This window comes from Hoplias malabaricus, chromosome 17 (genome assembly GCF_029633855.1).
Source record: "Hoplias malabaricus isolate fHopMal1 chromosome 17, fHopMal1.hap1, whole genome shotgun sequence".
Taxonomy (NCBI): Eukaryota; Metazoa; Chordata; class Actinopteri; order Characiformes; family Erythrinidae; genus Hoplias; species Hoplias malabaricus.
In genome coordinates, this window is record NC_089816.1 from 36,693,166 (window position 1) to 36,713,254 (window position 20,089).

Sequence of the window (20,089 nt, forward strand, 5' to 3'; positions counted from 1 at the left end):
AGGCCATTACCCTCCATTTCCTCTGGTTTCAGGGCGTGTCTTAGGATAACTCCGGAGTTAAAGAGCTCTCCACATCTGCAGCGTCAAGTCCACTGACTCTCACTGTCTTCACTCTCACTGTCCTCAGTCTCACTGTCCTCACTCTCACTGTCCTCAGTCTCACTGTCCTCACTCTCACTGTCCTCTCTCTCACTGTCCTCTCTCTCACTGTCCTCACTCTCACTGTCTTCACTCTCACTGTCCTCAGTCTCACTGTCCTCACTCTCACTGTCCTCAGTCTCACTGTCCTCACTCTCACTGTCCTCTCTCTCACTGTCCTCTCTCTCACTGTCCTCACTCTGACTGTCCTCTTTCTCACTGTCCTCACTCTCACTGTCCTCACTCTCACTGTCCTCTCTCTCACTGTCCTCACTCTCACTGTCCTCACTCTCACTGTCCTCACTCTGACTGTCCTCACTCTCACTGTCCTCTCTCTCACTGTCCTCACTCTGACTGTCCTCACTCTCACTGTCCTCACTCTGACTGTCCTCTCTCTCACTGTCCTCACTCTGGCTGTCCTCACTCTCACTGTCCTCACTCTGACTGTCCTCACTCTCACTGTCCTCTCTCTCACTGTCCTCACTCTGACTGTCCTCACTCTCACTGTCCTCAGTCTCACTGTCCTCTCTCTCACTGTCCTCTCTCTCACTGTCCTCACTCTCACTGTCCTCACTCTCACTGTCCTCTCTCTCACTGTCCTCACTCTGGCTGTCCTCACTCTCACTGTCCTCACTCTGACTGTCCTCACTCTCACTGTCCTCTCTCTCACTGTCCTCACTCTGACTGTCCTCACTCTGATTGTCCTCAGTCTCACTGTCCTCTCTCTCACTGTCCTCTCTCTCACTGTCCTCACTCTCACTGTCCTCACTCTCACTGTCCTCTCTCTCACTGTCTTCACTCTCACTGTCCTCACTTTCACTGTCCTCTCTCTCACTGTCCTCTCTCTCACTGTCCTCTCTCTCACTGTCTTCACTCTCACTGTCCTCACTCTCACTGTCCTCTCTCTCACTGTCTTCACTCTCACTGTCCTCACTCTGACTGTCCTCACTCTCACTGTCCTCACTCTCACTGTCCTCTCTCTTACTGTCCTCTCTCTCACTGTCTTCACTCTCACTGTCCTCACTTTCACTGTCCTCTCTCTCACTGTCCTCTCTCTCACTGTCCTCTCTCTCACTGTCTTCACTCTCACTGTCCTCTCTCTCACTGTCCTCTCTCTCACTGTCTTCACTCTCACTGTCCTCTCTCTCACTGTCCTCTCTCTCACTGTCCTCTCTTTCACTGTCTTCACTCTCACTGTCCTCACTCTCACTTTCCTCTCTCTCACTGTCCTCACTCTCACTGTCTTCACTCTCACTGTCCTCTCTTTCACTGTCCTCACTCTCACTGTCCTCACTCTCACTGTCCTCTCTCTCACTGTCCTCACTCTCACTGTCCTCAGTCTCACTGTCTTCACTCTCACTGTCCTCACTCTCACTGTCCTCTCTCTCACTGTCCTCACTCTCACTGTCTTCACTCTCACTGTCCTCACTCTCACTGTCCTCAGTCTCACTGTCTTCACTCTCACTGTCCTCACTCTCACTGTCCTCTCTCTCACTGTCCTCACTCTCACTGTCCTCACTCTCACTGTCCTCACTATCACTGTCTTCACTCTCACTGTCCTCACTCTCACTGTCTTCACTCTCACTGTCTTCACTCTCACTGTCCTCACTCTCACTGTCTTCACTCTCACTGTCCTCACTCTCACTGTCCTCACTCTCACTGTCTTCACTCTCACTGTCCTCACTCTCACTGTCCTCACTCTCACTGTCCTCACTCTAATTGTCTTCACTCTCACTGTCCTCTCTCTCACTGTCCTCACTCTCACTGTCTTCACTCTCACTGTCCTCACTCTCACTGTCCTCAGTCTCACTGTCTTCACTCTCACTGTCCTCACTCTCACTGTCCTCTCTCTCACTGTCCTCACTCTCACTGTCTTCACTCTCACTGTCCTCACTCTCACTGTCCTCACTCTCACTGTCTTCACTCTCACTGTCTTCACTCTCACTGTCCTCACTCTCACTGTCTTCACTCTCACTGTCCTCACTCTCACTGTCCTCACTCTCACTGTCTTCACTCTCACTGTCCTCACTCTCACTGTCCTCACTCTCACTGTCCTCACTCTAATTGTCTTCACTCTCACTGTCCTCACTCTCATTCTCACTGTTCTCACTCTCACTGTCCTCACTCTCACTGTCCTCACTCTCACTGTCTTCACTCTCACTGTCCTCACTCTCACTGTCCTCACTCTGACTGTCCTCACTCTCACTGTCCTCACTCTCACTGTCTTCACTCTCACTGTCCTCACTCTCACTGTCTTCACTCTCACTGTCCTCACTCTAATTGTCTTCACTCTCACTGTCCTCACTCTCATTCTCACTGTTCTCACTCTCACTGTCCTCACTCTCACTGTCTTCACTCTCACTGTCCTCACTCTCACTGTCCTCACTCTGACTGTCCTCACTCTCACTGTCCTCACTCTCACTGTCCTCTCTCTCACTGTCCTCACTCTCACTCTCACTGTCCTCACTCTCACTGTCCTCACTCTCACTGTCCTCTCTCTCACTGTCCTCACTCTCACTGTCCTCACTCTCACTCTCACTGTCCTCACTCTCACTGTCCTCACTCTCACTGTCCTCACTCTCACTGTCCTCACTCTGATTGTCCTGACCTGTCCAGAGAAGAAGAATTCAATCTGTGGTGAATCTGGAAATCTGAGTGGGGATAATGTCCACCTCCTGACTAACTAACTAACCTCCTGACTGCAGCGTTAATGGTGCGTGGTGTAAACAGCCTTGGGGTCGGGGTGAACAGCAAGCGGCTCATTATCATTTAAAGGAACAGGTGCTGAAAGCGGGCGTTCTGAACAGGGGCTGTTTACACAGGGGGAGAACACTGCTGTGGGGCTCGTGGGGTTTGGACCAAAGCAGGTCACAGACGCTTCATTAAGAAACAGAAGTATGTTCCGGAGGGTGGGGGTGGGGGTGTGTACTGTATGAAGGCTGACACCTGTGTGAAAAACTGTCTGACACCTGCATTGTGACACAGAGATGTTTACATTTATAAATCAACCTGCCAGCGTTAAGATGCTTTCAGCAGTGGAAAATGAAACGAAAACAGCAGGGAACATTATTTCCATTTAATTCCCAATATTCCGTTATTCCATTTTTCCAGCACATGAACCAAGTTTGTTCAGACACAATGCACAGGTCAATTCAGGAGAACAATCTATTAGCAAATACACTGCAGCTGAGCACACACACATGCACGCACACACACACACACACACACACACACACACACACACACACACACACACACAGAGTTTCCTGTACATTGTGTGAGAGGTTTAGCTGTGACTTAATGCCCCTGTCATAATACCACAGCGTGTGCTACAGCAGACACAGAGTGTGTGAGTTTGAGCTACCTTTGTCCAGATCTGTCTCCTGTGGTCATCATGATGAAGAGAATCAGGCCACGGACCATGGAGCAGGTATTGTGATTGTATGAGTGACTGGGTGAGTGACTGTGTGAATGTGTGATTGACTGTGTAACAGTGAGTGAGTGTGTGATTGACTATGTAACAGTGTGAGTGACTGTGTAACAGTGAGTGAGTGTGTGATTGACTATGTAACAGTGTGAGTGACTGTGTAACAGTGAGTGAGTGTGTGATTGACTATGTAACAGTGTGAGTGACTGTGTAACAGTGAGTGAGTGAGTGATTGACTGTGTAACAGTGAGTGAGTGAGTGTATGATTGACTGTGTAACAGTGAGTGACTGTGTAACAGTGTGAGTGTGTGATTGACTGTGAATCAGTGTGACTGTGTGAGTGACTGTGTAACAGTGTGACTGTTTGAGTGACTGTGTAACATTGTGACTGTTTGAGTGACTGTGTAACAGTGTGACTGTGTGATTGACTGTGTATCAGTGTGACTGTGTGAGTGAGTGTGTAACAGTGTGACTGTGTGAGTGAGTGTGTATCAGTGTGACTGTGTGAGTGACTGTGTATCAGTGTGACTGTGTGAGTGACTGTGTAACAGTGTGACTGTGTGAGTGAGTGTGTAACAGTGTGACTGTGTGAGTGAGTGTGTATCAGTGTGACTGTGTGAGTGACTGTGTATCAGTGTGACTGTGTGAGTGACTGTGTAACAGTGTGACTGTGTGAGTGACTGTGTAACAGTGTGACTGAGTGAGTGACTGTGTAACAGTGTGACTGTGTGAGTGAGTGTGTAACAGTGTGACTGAGTGAGTGACTGTGTAACAGTGTGACTGAGTGAGTGACTGTGTAACAGTGTGACTGTGTGAGTGACTGTGTAACAGTGTGACTGTGTGAGTGACTGTGTAACAGTGTGACTGTGTGAGTGAGTGTGTAACAGTGTGACTGTGTGAGTGACTGTGTAACAGTGTGACTGTGTGAGTGAGTGTGTATCAGTGTGACTGTGTGAGTGACTGTGTATCAGTGTGACTGTGTGAGTGAGTGTGTTACAGTGTGACTGTGTGAGTGACTGTGTAACAGTGTGACTGTGTGAGTGAGTGTGTATCAGTGTGACTGTTTGAGTGACTGTGTATCAGTGTGACTGTGTGAGTGAGTGTGTAACAGTGTGACTGTGTGAGTGAGTGTGTAACAGTGTGACTGTGTGAGTGAGTGTGTATCAGTGTGACTGTGTGAGTGACTGTGTATCAGTGTGACTGTGTGAGTGAGTGTGTAACAGTGTGACTGTGTGAGTGAGTGTGTAACAGTGTGACTGAGTGAGTGACTGTGTATCAGTGTGACTGTGTGAGTGACTGTGTGAGTGACTGTGTAACAGTGTGACTGAGTGACTGTGTAACAGTGTGACTGTGTGAGTGACTGTGTAACAGTGTGACTGTGTGAGTGAGTGTGTAACAGTGTGACTGTGTGAGTGAGTGTGTAACAGTGTGACTGTGTGAGTGAGTGTGTAACAGTGTGACTGAGTGAGTGACTGTGTATCAGTGTGACTGTGTGAGTGAATGTGTAACAGTGTGACTGTGTGAGTGAGTGTGTAACAGTGTGACTGAGTGAGTGACTGTATAACAGTATGAGTGACTGTGTGAGTGACTGTGTAACAGTGTGACTGTTTGAGTGACTGTGTAACAGTGAGTGAGTGTGTGATTGACTGTGTAACAGTGTGAGTGTCTCTGTAACAGTAAGTGTGTGAGGCATTGTGTGATTGACTGTGTAACAGTGAGTGAGTGAGTGTGTGATTGACTGTGTAACAGTGTGACTGTTTGAGTGACTGTGTAACAGTGTGACTGTGTGATTGACTATGTAACAGTGAGTGAGTGTGTGATTGACTGTGTAAGTGTGAGTGACTGTGCAACAGTGTGAGTGAGTGTGTTATTGACTGTGTAACAGTGTGACTGTGTGAGTGACTGTGTAACAGTGTGAGTGTCTGTGTAACAGTGAGTGTGTGAGTGATTGTGTGATTGACTGTGTAACAGTGAGTGAGTGAGTGTGAGTGACTGTGTAACAGTGAGCGAGTGTGTGAGTGAGTGTGTGATTGACTGTGTAACAGTGAGTGAGTGAGTGTGAGTGACTGTGTAACAGTGTGACTGTTTGAGTGAGTGTGTAACAGTGTGACTGTGTGAGTGACTGTATAACAGTATGAGTGACTGTGTGAGTGACTGTGTAACAGTGAGTGAGTGTGTGATTGACTGTGTAACAGCGTGAGTGTCTGTGTAACAGTAAGTGTGTGAGGGATTGTGTGATTGACTGTGTAACAGTGAGTGAGTGAGTGTGTGATTGACTGTGTAACAGTGAGTGTGTGAGTGTGTGATTGACTGTGTAACAGTGTGAGTGACTGTGATTGACTGTGTAACAGTGTGACTGTTTGAGTGACTGTGTAACAGTGTGACTGTGTGATTGACTGTGTAACAGTGAGTGAGTGTGTGATTGACTGTGTAAGTGTGAGTGACTGTGCAACAGTGTGAGTGAGTGTGTTATTGACTGTGTAACAGTGTGACTGTGTGAGTGACTGTGCAACAGTGTGAGTGTCTGTGTAACAGTGAGTGTGTGAGTGAGTGTGTGAGTGACTGTGTAACAGTGTGATTGACTGTGTAACAGTGAGTGAGTGAGTGTGAGTGACTGTGTAACAGTGAGCGAGTGTGTGAGTGAGTGTGTGATTGACTGTGTAAGAGTGAGTGAGTGAGTGTGAGTGAGTGTGTGATTGACTGTGTGAGTGACTTGGTGAATGTGTGATTCTGGACCCACCAACACCCTGATCAGAATGAGGGACATACAAAAGGTGACTGAATGAATGAGTGAATAATTTCTCTCACACCTCGCTGGCGTGAGTTCTCTGTGTTTTTCTCCACTCTAATCCCAGACCCTGGTCTCTCCTCAGCAGGAGGCACCGCAGCAGAGGCTGGTCTGTGTGTGTTCTCCAGCAGCTCTAGAAGCCTGTGAGATGTCCATCAGTGTGGACGGTAACAGTCTAGTGTCCACGTTATGGACAGACTGTCCCCTGACGCAAGCGCTGAGTTCTGAGTGGACGAGACGTCACCGACGACTGACATCATCACCATTCTCAGACCTCACGAGGGGCCTGTCGCTGATTGGCTGGTGGCTCTGTCTCTGGCTGCTGATTGGTGGACGGTGGATAATTAAACAACTCCACAGTCAACAGCCAGGGATCTGAGCATAAAGGCTTCAGCAACACAGCATCATCCTACAGGACCTCCTTTGCTCCACAGGAGAAGAACAGATCTCCTCCTCCCTCTCTCCTCAGGAGAAGAATAGATCTCCCTCATCTACTCCTCCTCCCTCGCTCCGCAGGAGAAGAACAGATCTCCCTCATCCACTCCTACACTTCTCTCTGTGGCAGAAGACGCTCCACTCGTCCACGGTGAGTTTCCTCTGACAAGCGTCACTCTCTCCCTCTATCTGTTTCCCTTTCAGAACTCACCTGGAGCAGAGAGAGAGAGACAGAGAGGGAGAATGTGGGAGACTGAGAGAGAGAGAGAGAGAGAGAGAGAGAGAGAGAGAGAGATATTGTGGAAGACTGAGAAAGAGAAAGAGAGAGGAGTTTGAGTAAAAGTGAAAAAGGGATAGAAGTAAAAAAGAACAGAAAGAGAGAGTGCATGAACTGGAAAGGGGACAGAGAGAGAAAGTGCCGGTCTCAGGACTCTGGAGTCATCATTAATTAAATGATATTTCAGACTCTAATTTTTCAACTTTGTAATAGTTTATCTTCATTTTTAAATTTTATTCCGGATCTGACAAAACAACTGTAACTAATTCCACTAAAACACCCTGAACTGAGCTGAGGAGGGAGCGGCTGGAACACAGAGAAGAGATAGGGAGGGGAAAGAGAGAAGAGTGAGAGAGGAGAGAGAGAAACTGGAGATGAAGAGCAGGTGGGGGAGACAGAGAGAGCTAGAGAGAGCAAGAAATGAGAATGAGAAGAACAAGGGAGAGAAGAGAGAAAAGAAAAAGCAGGAATGGAATGATGGTGAGGGGAGTGAATATTAATTATTATAATACTGTATTATTATATTGTTATTATTATTGTTATTGTAAATGCTTTGTGCATTTAATTTGTATTCAGATTTTTTCTCACTACTTCTCACTTTCCAGTTTCCTTCTGTAAATGCTTTACTCTGTTTGTTTGTAGGAATCATGTTTATGGTGAAAGTGTCTGCGCTCCTTGCTGCGTACTTCCTCCTCATCGCCCAAATGTACAGCTCCCACGCCGCCCCCAGGTCAGAGCCACATCAAACATCAAAGACTAATCACAGACATCAAACAATAATCACACATCAAACACTAATCACACACATCAAGCACTAATAACACATCAAACACACGTCACACATCAACCACTAATCACACACATCAAACACTAATCACACACACCAAGCATTAATAACATATCAAATACAAATCACACATCAAACCCTAATCACATATCAGACACTAATCACACACATCAACAACTAATCACACATCAAACACTAATTACACATCAAACATTAATCACATATCAAACACACATCAAACATTAATCAAAACTCTAATCACACATCAAACACTAATCACACACACATCAAAATCTAATCACATATCAAACACACATCAAACATTAATCACATACATCATATATTAATCACAACACTAAGCACAAATGAAACATTAATCACAAATGAAGCATTAATTAAACATCAAAGACATATCAAACACTCACTTAGCACACAGTCTCTAATCCCGGGGGTGGGGTTGTGTGTGCTGCAGACTTGCTGTAGATGCAGTGACAGACCCCGTGGTTCTGACGGACTTTGAAACTCGACGGTTAATAAACGCCATCGTTAAAGAGTTTGTGCAGATGACGGCAGAGGAACTGGAGCAGAACGACGGAAACAGGTACTGACCCAGTTCCAGTCTCTTGGACCTCTATCCAACTCAGTTCCTTCTCCCAGTTCTGACCTCTCTCCGTTCAGTACTTTTCTGATTTCAGGTTTTTTCTGATTTTTTTTTTTCAGATTTCAGATTTTATCCTGATTTTCTACAGGTTTCTGTATATTTCTATTGGACACACCATGTGTTTTCTGATTCCTGCCGGTCTGGGTCTTTATGCTCCTGCAGTGTAATGTTAACAGGGTGTGACCTTGGTTTGTGTAAAATCACAGGACTATGTTAAACCCAGAATCCTCTGGTTTACTCCAGGAGTAAGGGTCTAGTCCTGGGCAGAGGCAGCGAGGTCTGCGGGGATTAGTGCAGTGAGGTAGGGTTCAGGAGGAAGATGTTCCAGGTCCTTCAGTGGTGTCCCACACTCTGCATGACCCACCTTTCTTTTTTTACTGATGGAATGGAGGGATGACTTACTGCTTGTGAAATGTTTGAAGAGAATAGTGGGGGTGGGTGAAGCATGAATGTCTCAAGAGATGGAATCACTGCATGAAAAACGCAGCGCTGTGACGCTATGGGAACTAACGCTGGAGAAAAGCATGTTCAAGTGCATGCTCTGGATTTAATCCAGAGATTTTAAATGCATGTTAGAGAGAGAGATGGTGTGTGTGTGTGTGTGTGTGTGTGTGTGTGTGTGTGTGAGAGACAGCGAGAGAGAGAGAGAGATCGACACTATGGGGATGCGTGTGCATGTGTTTGAGCCTGTTTTCTGCATGTGTATCTCCCACAGCTCGGGGCGGGTCTCTAAGCGCTGCTCCAGTCTCAGCACCTGTGTGCTCGGGAAGCTCTCACAGGAACTGCACAAGCTACAGACGTTCCCACGGACAGATGTGGGTGCGGGAACGCCGGGCAGAAAGCGCAGCCTGCCCAGCCCCGAGCGCCGGGCCAGCCTCGGAGACGCACTCGGACCCATCTAACCCTCCTCCCTGCTCTGCTCTTTCTGTTATGAATGATGATTATCGTTAACTCTCCAATCGCCTGTGCATGTGGACCCTGCCTGCTCCACTGACCACCCTGACCACCCAGAACTCATCCAGTGCCCCACCCTTACTTTCATTTCTGCCCTTTCTGTTCAGGCCCTTTTCTCTGAAAACAAATGGTTCAGTTTTATTAACCAATCCAAATAATATCCTCTGCACTCTCAGAACCCCAGGGGCATCTTAGGTCCCTTCAGTTCACGAACCACGTCCTGCAGTAAGACTTTAACCCTCACCCTGGTCATTTCAGTTTTCTGTTCTAGAATATAACATACACACTGGCCACAGTCGGTCCTGAAGCTTTATGGCTGGTTTATACTTCAGCGTAAACATCACTGTATCACACGTTTACAGAGGTATCATGAGTGGGGGCGACCTGCAGGGTCAGGAACACAGTTTTGCTGAGTTCGAATGATGCGTTCGATCTAAAAAGACACTCTGTTAGACGCTAAACCTCTTCCACTTCTGCTGCATTGGATTCTGTGGAGCTAGGTCAACCAATAGAAACATGGAAGGAGATTTCAGAGTCCGGTCGTGTTTACAAGCCCCTAAACCGAGAGGCCCTCCATGTTTACGCATCTATGCTCCTTCCATGTGTCTCTATGTAGAGCCCCTGAGTGTAGCACGCAGTGGATCGCAGACTCCTCCAAAATGTCATCTACGCCTCATGTGGAGTCCAGAATACACTAATCTGACTGGTGCTGATCCATTAACCACGCTCACGAGACGTAGACACTGCTCAACCCGAACCAGCGCAGAAACCCAGCAAGGCGTTACACACGTTCACGCGCGTCCTCACACTGTTCCACAGAGAGACACAACACCTCGCACAAACATCTGGAGTGTTCCTCTTCGCTGCGCGTAAATGTTTTGGAAGCTGTCCCCAGTGATCCGTTAAAGTGCGCTGGCTGGTGTCTGTGTGAACGCCTGCGTGTAAGAAGTATAAACCAGCCTCGTTTAGAGTTTCAGTTCCTGTTTCTGACAGCGTACCTGAGGAAAAGGTTGCAGGGTCAGTTTGGACATTGAATCTTCCTCAGTGTCTGACCCGACCCAGACAGTCCTTCCACCGTGGTTCCGTTTTCAGGGCAGTTACTGTACTTTAGTTTAATAAACATATTTTTGTATCAGGAAGCGGCTTTTCTCTGATCACTGAATACACACACACACACACACACACACACACACACACACCGCATATCATCTTCCATCACAGTGGAAACTGTGATTGTCAGCTGATTAAACAAACACACACTTATAACGTGTGATAAACACTCTTTAAACTCTCACCCTGAAATCAGCAGGTAGGTAATTAACCAGCCAGGATTAATGTACGTGTATGACTGTGTGTGTGTGTGTGTGTGTGTGTGTGTGTGTGTGTCTGTCTGTCTATCTGTCTGTGTGTATTGGTGTTTTAGGTTTTACTGTAATAATAGTAGAATGAACCCGGTATGAATGGGCAGTGTGTTTAGTAATTATTCTGTGTGTGTGTAAATGTGTGTATGATTCAGTGTCTGGTTTTATAATATTTAGGGGTGTTAAAATTAAATGGTCTACAAGGCTATAATGGGATAAATATATTAAGACAGTTACTTTTTTAACGATTATTTTAATAATGCATTTCCATATTTTGTCCCTGTGAGGCATCCATAGAGGTGAAATGAAGTGTAAGGGGGTGGGGGATCAAGCAAGAGACCACAGAGACATCTGTAAACAAACTGCGTGGAACAATATTCCCGTATGTAGGAGTAAACGTCTGTAGCTGGCATGCTTCAGTATTTCGGTGCTGTAACTGTATGTAGGGGTAAACGGCTGTAGCTGGTGTGTGTCAATATTTCAGTGCAGTAACTGTATGTAGGAGTAAATGGCTGTAGCTGGCGTGCGTCAGTATTTCTGTGCTGTAACTGTATGTAGGAGTAAATGGCTGTAGCTGGTGTGTGTCAGTATTTTGGTGCTGTAACTGTATGTAGGAGTAAACGGCTGTAGCTGGTGTGTGTCAGTATTTTGGTGCTGTAACTGTATGTAGGAGTAAACGGCTGTAGCTGGTGTGTGTCAGTATTTCAGTGCTGTAACTCTATGTAGGAGTAAACGGCTGTAGCTGGTGTGTGTCAATATTTCTGTGCTGTAACTGTATGTAGGAGCAAATGGCTGTAGCTGGTGTGTGTCAGTATTTCTGTGCTGTAACTATATGTAGGAGTAAACGGCTGTAGCTGGTGTGTGTCAATATTTCAGTGCTGTAACTATATGTAGGAGTAAACGGCTGTAGCTGGTGTGAGTCAGTATTTTGGTGCTGTAACTGTATGTAGGAGTAAACGGCTGTAGCTGGTGTGCAACAGAACTGAGTCCTCCTGATGAAGCTGAATGTGTGGCTCTTCAGTTTGAAAAAAAAATTGGATGTTGAAGAGCACATGGAAACATTAGGGTTGAGACAAACCCAATAAAAAAAGAGCTAACATTTATCACTACACAGAGTAATTCAGATTAGTTTTGTGAACCATCAGACACCCCAATTATTATATTAAAATAATTTATGTTGGACGTAGAGTCATTATTGTAAACCTTCTTTACAGAAATATTAAAATAATTAAATACCATTAAAAATGCTTGTGTATGTTTGTCCACTTTTATGTTATCGTGTGTGTGTGTGTGTGTGTGTTTAAAGCAGTGTATCAGTACAGCGGCGGGCCTGTAACACGGCGACATGTGTGACCCATCGCCTGGCCGACTTCCTCAGCCGCTCGGGAGGAATGGGCAACAGCAACTTCGTCCCCACCAATGTGGGCTCCAAAGCTTTTGGAAGGCGCCGGAGAACAGGCAACATGTGAGAATCACTGCAGGAACAGAGTGAGTACACACACACACCTACATGTATATACACACGACACCTTTGCTGACAATAATAACCGTGAGGGTAAATCCAGTATGAATCTGCAGTGGAGGACAGTGCAGTGTCCTGTGCTCTAGAGGTCAGTGAAGTCTGGAGTTTACTGGTGTAATGTTGTATATGTTTGATTTTAATTTTTAATGTTTCAGATTTTTCTCTCAGGCAGAGCTGCATCACATCTGCTCTGAGAACAACAACAACAACAACAGCAACAACAACAACAACAAACAGGCACTGCCCCCTCCCCTCTGAAGTCCAGAGTGTGTCCACCATCTCCAGCTTCTGCCCAAACATCCCCCGAATAATCTACTGCTCTCAGCTCAGAGTTAGATTTTTATATTAAATTAATTTGAAATAAAAAATTAAAGCACTCATTGTTTCTTGGTTTTTTTTTTGATGAATGTTTTACAAATGAGGTGATCTTCACTGATCTGAAAATCAAGGTTACATTACATTACATTACAAGGTTACGTTACATCAAAGGTTACATTCACTCATTCATTGTCTGTAGCCCTTATCCAGTTCAGGACGACAGCGGGTCCAGAGTCTACCCAGAATCACTGGGCCCAAGGGCAGGAACACACCCTGGAGGGGGCGCCAGTCCAGGGTTATATTATGACATATTATATTTGACCAGTATTAAAGGAGTATTTTGCGTGGTGTGGTTGGAGCTGGATGGCGAGTGTGTGTTGTGATTGGACACAACGGGCGCCTTTTATTCTCCAGCAAATTATTCAAAAAGATCAGTTTATGATTTGTCCACATATAGTTACTACACTGGTTTATGATTTGTCCATGTATAGTTACTAAGTATCTAAGGAATTGTAGAGTGTTACCTTATTGTAGAGTGTTACCAAGATCCCTTTGTTTTTGCTCAGTGGAGTGGACAAAACACACTGACTCTGAACTAAATAAATTAAATTAAGCGGCTGATTGAATTTGGTTTACGGTAATGGCAGTTTATTACATGTGATTAATTACAAACCAAATTTTCAGGAAAAGTTGGGATGCAAAAAAATATAAATAAAGCAGAATGAAATGATGTAAAAATTATTTAAACCTTTTATTAAACAGAAAACAAAGCAAAAGACAATATTTCAAATGTTTATTTGTTTATTTATTTAAATAATTATATAAAATTCAACATATTGGTCCATGTTGAATATGATGTCAGCTACACATAATAAATTATCTTAAATTTGAAAAGATCAGTGACATGACTGAGTTTAAAAAGAAGTGCCTCAGAGTGTCAGAGACTTTGAGAAGTAAAAATGAGAAGGGGTCACACCGGCAAAGAGTGAAATAATCTGACGATACGTTTTCTCAATTTAAAACATTAAATAACTTGAGGATTTTATTGTTTACAGCCCATAATATCATTAAAAGGCTCCAGAGAAATCTCTATATGAAAGAGATAAGACCCAAAACCAGTGTCTGACTGTGGCCTTCTAGCCCTCAGACCGCACTGAATTAAACACAGACAGGTTTCTGTAGGACATCACTGCACGGGTCAGAACCACTCCCCAAACCCACTGTCTGTGAACAGTTCATCACCACCTCCAAAAACACAAGCTAAACCTCACAGACACAGAGAAGAACCCAGATAAACAGGATCCAGAAATGTTAGTGCACAGGACATGGGGGACTGTCACATCTGTGAAGGCACCGTTAATGCTGAACAATGTACAGGGTTTAGAGCGACACGCTGCCATCCAGACAACGTCTTTTTGAGGGTAGGCCTTGTTTATTTCAGTGAGACGAGGCCAGTCCACCTTCTGCATGGATTACAACAGCACGGCTCCATCACGAGCCCAGGAGCTAAGCTCATCCAGACTTGCCCCCCACTGAGAACACCTGGGGCTTTATGAAACAAAAACACTGCAACAGAGCCCTGAGCCGTGGAGCAGCTGAAATACTGTAACAAGCAAGAATCAGAAAACACATTCAGAGCTACTGCGACTTGTCTCCTCAGTTCCCAAATGCTCACAGAGTGCTGTTAAAGAGGAGCTGAGGAGAACAGTGGGAAACCCACACTGTCACTGCTTTTCTGGAACGTGTTGGTGTCAAATTCAGAATGGCCTTTACCAGTTTCAACATTTATAATATTGTCTTTGTACTTTTCTAAAATTAAATATAGGCTTTAAATGATTCACACATCATTTCATTCTGTTCTTATTTACATTTTGCACAGTGTCCCAACTTTTGTGGAAATGGCGTTTGTAAGTAGAGCCGGCTACACCCCTCTGTTGACCGCGTTCTCCGCTCTGACACAGTGATGTTCTAGATACGGTTCTGTAGTGCTCTGCACGTCTGTGGTGTGTGTTGTGCTGAGCTCTGTGGCTCGTGATGTGAATGTCATTATTTCTCAGGCACGCACTCTTCATCTGCTTCTGTGTTTATGGTTTTTCCGCTGTCTCTGTGCCATCTGTCTGGATGAACTCGGCTCCTGACCCAATCCGACTGGAATTCGTACGGAAAGTTTGGAAGATGGAAAAACGTTCTGTATAATTACTGAGGGCTGAAGTGTGTTTTTTCAGATTTGGTTTCTCGCTCAGGCTCAGCTATGTGCTCACTCTGCTGCTTTAATATGCAACAGCTGTTAGTCATTAGGTCATTTCAGCTGGAGAGACCCCGCCCCCCCCAACCCCTCTACACTAACCACAACAGAGCTCCTGCTCCCGAGCCGTCAGAGGCAGGGGGTAGGTGGTGGTTGGGGTATCTTGGTGCTGATGTTCCTCTGGTCCAGGAACTCCAGCCCGGCGCTGGTGACCCGTCCGTGTCTGAGGGTTTAACCTCGACAAATTCCCGCGGCTCCGGGGCCCACTGTGGACTCCCCAGCCCCTCACCGCAGGAGATATTAATCTCTGAGGTGGTTCTGGACTCTGCGCCAGTGTCGGAGACACTGAGACGGCTGAATCCTTCACCCACAGTGGACACATAAACACGGACTGTTGTGAGAAACAACAATCCTGATCTGATCATCATCACCAACCTCACACACACAAAGAGTGTCATCATTCACTCTTTAATCAGGTACACACTCACACACACACGTTGTTAAAGATGTTTTGGTAAACCGTACACTTATAAAACTCTCTGTGGTCATCACGGTGCTCAGTGTGTAACTGACAGAGACTGCAGTGTTTCCAAGGGTTCTGCGATGGAGAGAAACAAGACACTGTTTGGAAACGTGGTGGTGAAAGTCCAGAAATACTTTATCTCTCCAGACGACGTCCTCTGTCTCGCAGCTCCCTCTCCCTGCTCTGGAGAAAGTAAACAGGCTCTGGCGGCTGAGAAATATGATTTCACTCTGCAGCTCTGGCTCTGTCTGCTTCCACACATCTGGATCCCAGCCCCCCTTTATTTATGCGCTTTGAGTTGTTTTTGTGGGGATTTAAAAGTCCACCACCTTGAAGCATCAGCAGTTTGGCCGGATCTGATGAAGTCTACAATTACACTCCACCGTAACCGGTCAGTCTGCAATTACACGCCTGACCACAGAGTCTGAAAAAGAGAAAGAGGTTTCCAGCCGTGTCTCTCAGCAGACAGAAATAGAAGAGTTTCAGTGTGTGTTTGGCCGAGAGCCCGGCAGCGATGTGGGCTCCGCTCTAAATCTTAAGGTCATTTTTCTCAGCAGAGGCAGCGACTGCTTCACAGGCTCCAAGCTCCAAACAGTGCACATCTTTCAGGAAAAAGAGGATGGAAACCTGAGGGAATTCTCGGCTCTCCGGTGAGTCTCACCTTTTCACGCATTCTGCTTCAACTGGGCCCTTTCTAACAAACTCTCAGCTTCCTCGACTCTCTCTGTCCTCCTCTTCTCTGGAGAACCTTCGATCTCCACGAACTTTGACTTTCAGATATTTCTGTGAGCTTCAAAGTGCAGGTAAACATCTGGTCTGAGCTACACTTAGAACAGAGGTCAGTGGGCAGCTGCTGAGGGTCATTAGGACACACTTTAAAGGGACAGACCTGGGCTTTTTATCATGATCTGTATCTGCTGCCTCTGGACTTCAGTCAACTGCCACATCCACCAGCTCTGAAATGTCTTTCTGAGCTGTAGAAAGCAGCACTGACTCAACCCACAGCAGTATCAGGCATCAGTTGTTGAGACTCACACTGGGAAAGACTGCACAGAGCAGGTCTGGGGTGTGCACTCTGATCTGAATCAGCTGCGTCTGTGGAGCACGGCTCATTACAGCAGTTTATTTGGAGTTCAGAGCTCCAGACGTTCTTCTGTAAGCTGGGGTTGAGTCGACACGGTTTCTACGAGTGGAGAAATGTGCTGAATGTGAAAATCCTCAGCCACAGATTCAGCAGATACAGAACAGACTGAACATTCTGGAGCCATTCCTTCACTGCACTCAGAAGCGTCTCAGAGAGGCTTTCACACCACAGTGGCTCTGTATTAAAGGCTTAATATGATCTGTACTGGGAAGGAGTGCACACTACGCAACAACACACCACAGACAAAGAAACACGACCGGAGGCTCTTTGTCCATCAATGATTCATTTCTGTGGTGGAGGACGGAGCCGTCCCTTGAGAGAAATAAAAGCCCCTCACTGACTCTGCTAATGACACACTCATGATCTCTGCAGTCGAGGAGGAGCTGAAATGAAAAGCAAACGCTGTTTGAGAGAAACCTGGGTGTGTTCAGTTAAAGTCTAGACGAGCGCAGCAGCTCAGCGCTAATGACAGAGCAGAGTAGAGCGAGGGATTCACCGCTAATGACCGTCCTGCACCGCCACTCTCCGGCTCCTCTGCTTCTCTCCACTAACCACACTCTGCACACGGCAGGCATTGGGTTTCCATCACAGACCCTCTTTGTTTCCTGCTCCGGCTCCAGCCCAAACCACCGAGGCATTGTTTTCCTCTGCGTTTTCCCTGAATGCTCCGGTCCTTCCCAAAATGTTACTGTAAACTCTACACAGGGCCAGGAAAGAAAACCACCTCTACACACATCCCTCCATAAGAGCACAGGACTAAGGACTAAGACACTGCTTCAGAGGAAAGTGATGTCTAGAACTGGCGTGGAACACTTTAAAACCAAGAACAGAGGATTTTAGTTTTTCACATGTGTTCCCTCGTGTTCAGGAGCGAGGACGAAGGCCACCGTCAGCGTGCTGAGGGTTTTATAGTGGAGAACACTGCTGCTCCCGGCCTCATTTCAGAGAGTGCACATATAAATGTGTGTGTGTGCATGTGTGTGTGTGTGTGTGTGTGTGGGTGTGTGTGTGTATGAGTGTGTGTGTTTGTGTGTGTGGGTGTGTGTGTGTGGGTGTGTTGAAGAAATGGTGTCTGGAATCATGTGGGTTGTGATGTCACAGGGTGTTAATGTAAGGGCTGTTTGTGGTAAATAGTGGTGACCTCAGGAGCTGTTGTGTCCGTGTGTGTGTGTGTGTGTGCGTTTCCACAGTCCATGCATACAGACACACACACACACACACACACACACACACACACATACATACTCACACACAGATTCACACACTCACTCACACACACACACACACACACAGATTCACACACTCACACACACACACACACACACACACACACACATACATACTCACACACAGATTCACACACTCACACACACACACACACACACACACATACACACACACCTACAGACACACACTCTGTTGTAGCCTTGTGTGTGTTCTCTGATCTGCAGAGAGGGTTCAACTGAAAAGTAGTGCAAACACAGACAGAAAAAATAAAATCTCAGGTCTCCCTGAGCCACAGGGACCACTGCAGGCCTCTGGAGACACAGACCCCCTCCACGTCCTTCAGCCCAGGGCTTCTGGACCTTCCTCCGCAGCTCATCCCACAGGGCTTAGGTCAGGGGCAGTGATGCTGTGGCACATTTCTGTGCTGGTTTTGAGGTGTTGTTAGGATCGTTGTTCTGCTGTGTGTCAGTTGGTGTTTCTCTGGGACCTGTGGTTTTTATAAAACTTTAAAACTATAAACAGCCATCACTCAGCGAGGCGCGAGGCCTGGGTTCCAACTGAAGTCAAGGAAATACAGGCAGTGTTAGCATTTAGCGTGATGGCCCAGGGGGGTAGAAGACAAAGCTCATTCATTATTCAGAGAGAACAGGAGATCAGCGCACGCTGCGGCGGCTCTCGGTGCAGCTCAGTATTCACTGGACCCCGGCCGATCCACACCTGAGGGCAGAGACACTCCGGATTCCCACAGCTCCCGGAGGTAACTTCACCTTCTGTTATTTTTACAGATCAGTCACAGCAGCGAAGTTAGCCTCAGGGCAAAACGGGGTGGGGATTGGTGGGAGACTGTCAGAAAAACTGTCCCACAGACCACAAATAAAGACCACAGCGCTGGTCTACGGCTCACAGACCGTTTCCAGTGGAACGTGAAAACACACAGGAGCGGTGACTAAAAGATAAAACCAGTTCTTTATTCAGCAGCGTAAGGGGTGGAGAAGTCACTGGAAACTATTGAATCTTTTTGATCGTGTTTTCCAGAGTGAGGCCGTGTCCATTTCCAGATCCGTGTCGTGTGTTTCCTGTGGTGCTCATGCACTCTGATCTAGAACAGCTCCCAGAACAGGTTGGGTTAAGGCCGGCCCACGCTGGTGGAGAACAGGGCTGGTTCTGAGGCTGATTCTGAACCGGCACGGTGGCTTGGTGGTTAGCACGTTCGCCTCCCAGCGCTGGGATCTTGGGTTCAAGTCCCATCTGGGTGGAGTTTCCATGTTCTCCCCGTGTCTGCGTGGGTTTCCTCCGGGGGCTCCGGTTTCCTCCCACAGTCCAAAAACATGGAGGGTAGGTGAATTGGCTTCTCTAATAACTGTCCTGGTGTGTGAATGAATGTCTGTATGTGTGAGTCCAGATATGGATTGGCGCTCTGTCCTGGGTTAAACCCTAGTGCCCGATGCAGTCCTCCAGGTGGACGGTCGTTTCTGGTTGAGAGTACGCTGTGCGCGTTTGGCTGCCGCTTCTCGCCAGTGTGTGTGAATTGAGCGTTCTGAGCAGTGTGGATTGTAAAGTGTCCTTGGGTGTCTAGAAAGGCGCTATATAAGTGTAACGATAATAATAATAATAATAATAATAATTCTCCCTCAAGATCATAGTGATTTAGACAGTGATCTTCCCTGATACTCTGAGGTGTGGGGTGTGTAATTCAGTCTTTACTCCTCTGGTCTTTCCCCAGGCCAGCTGGGGGCACTGGGAGGAGTTTAGATCAGAGGGAGGGGTTATGTCCAGAGGGAGGGGTTTAAATCAGAGGGAGGGGTTTAGATCAGAGGGAGGGGTTAAATCCAGAGGGAGGGGTTAAGTCCAGAGGGAGTGGTTTAGATCAGAGGGAGGGGTTTAAATCAGAGAGAGGGTTATGTCGAGAGGGAGGGGTTTAAATCAGAGGGAGGGGTTTAGATCAGAGGGAGGGGTTAAGTCCAGAGGGAGGGGTTAAGTCCAGAGGGAGTGGTTTAGATCAGAGGGAGGGGTTTAGATCAGAGGGAGGGGTTAAGTCCAGAGGGAGTGGTTTAGATCAGAGGGAGGGGTTTAGATCAGACAGTTTATTATCTTTTTGTGTGTGTCACTGTGTGAGTGTGTGTGTGTGTGTGTGTGTGTGTGTGTGTGCTTGTAATGTTATCTCTGTTATCTGACACTGCAGCTGAAGGAGGAGTGCTGCTGTAAAGAGAAGTGGAGGATTTTGGCGGTGTGTGTGTGTGTGTGTGTTTGGGTGGGGGGGGGGTTGTATAAGGAGTACTCCA

The 20,089-nt window shown here is 46.7% G+C and overlaps 1 protein-coding gene across 3 annotated transcripts; it reads left to right on the forward strand.

Annotated features, from left to right (window-relative positions):
* The first annotated feature begins 6,758 nt into the window (after window positions 1–6,758).
* LOC136673772 (calcitonin-1-like) lies at window positions 6,759–12,711 on the forward strand. Of its 3 annotated transcripts, none has more exons than XM_066649478.1 (5): window positions 6,759–6,939; window positions 7,708–7,795; window positions 8,325–8,453; window positions 12,135–12,316; window positions 12,506–12,711. In XM_066649478.1, exons 2-4 carry the CDS (start codon window positions 7,713–7,715, stop codon window positions 12,295–12,297), a joined length of 375 nt encoding a protein of 124 aa, XP_066505575.1. In that variant the 5' UTR covers window positions 6,759–6,939; window positions 7,708–7,712; the 3' UTR covers window positions 12,298–12,316; window positions 12,506–12,711. The 3 variants fall into 3 exon arrangements, with proteins under 3 accessions (XP_066505575.1, XP_066505576.1, XP_066505573.1); XM_066649479.1 differs by having other exon boundaries at window positions 12,138–12,316; XM_066649476.1 differs by lacking the exons at window positions 12,135–12,316; window positions 12,506–12,711 and adding an exon at window positions 9,229–10,892.
* Window positions 12,712–20,089: the final 7,378 nt, after the last annotated feature.

Coding starts and splice junctions, on each gene's coding strand:
- LOC136673772 (XM_066649476.1), top strand. CDS start 7,713: ATGTTTATGGTGAAAGTGTCTGCGCTCCTTGCTGCGTACTTCCTCCTC. Junction 7,796..8,324: donor AGCTCCCACGCCGCCCCCAG/GTCAGAGCCACA, acceptor TGTGTGCTGCAG/ACTTGCTGTAGATGCAGTGA. Junction 8,454..9,228: donor GAGCAGAACGACGGAAACAG/GTACTGACCCAG, acceptor TATCTCCCACAG/CTCGGGGCGGGTCTCTAAGC.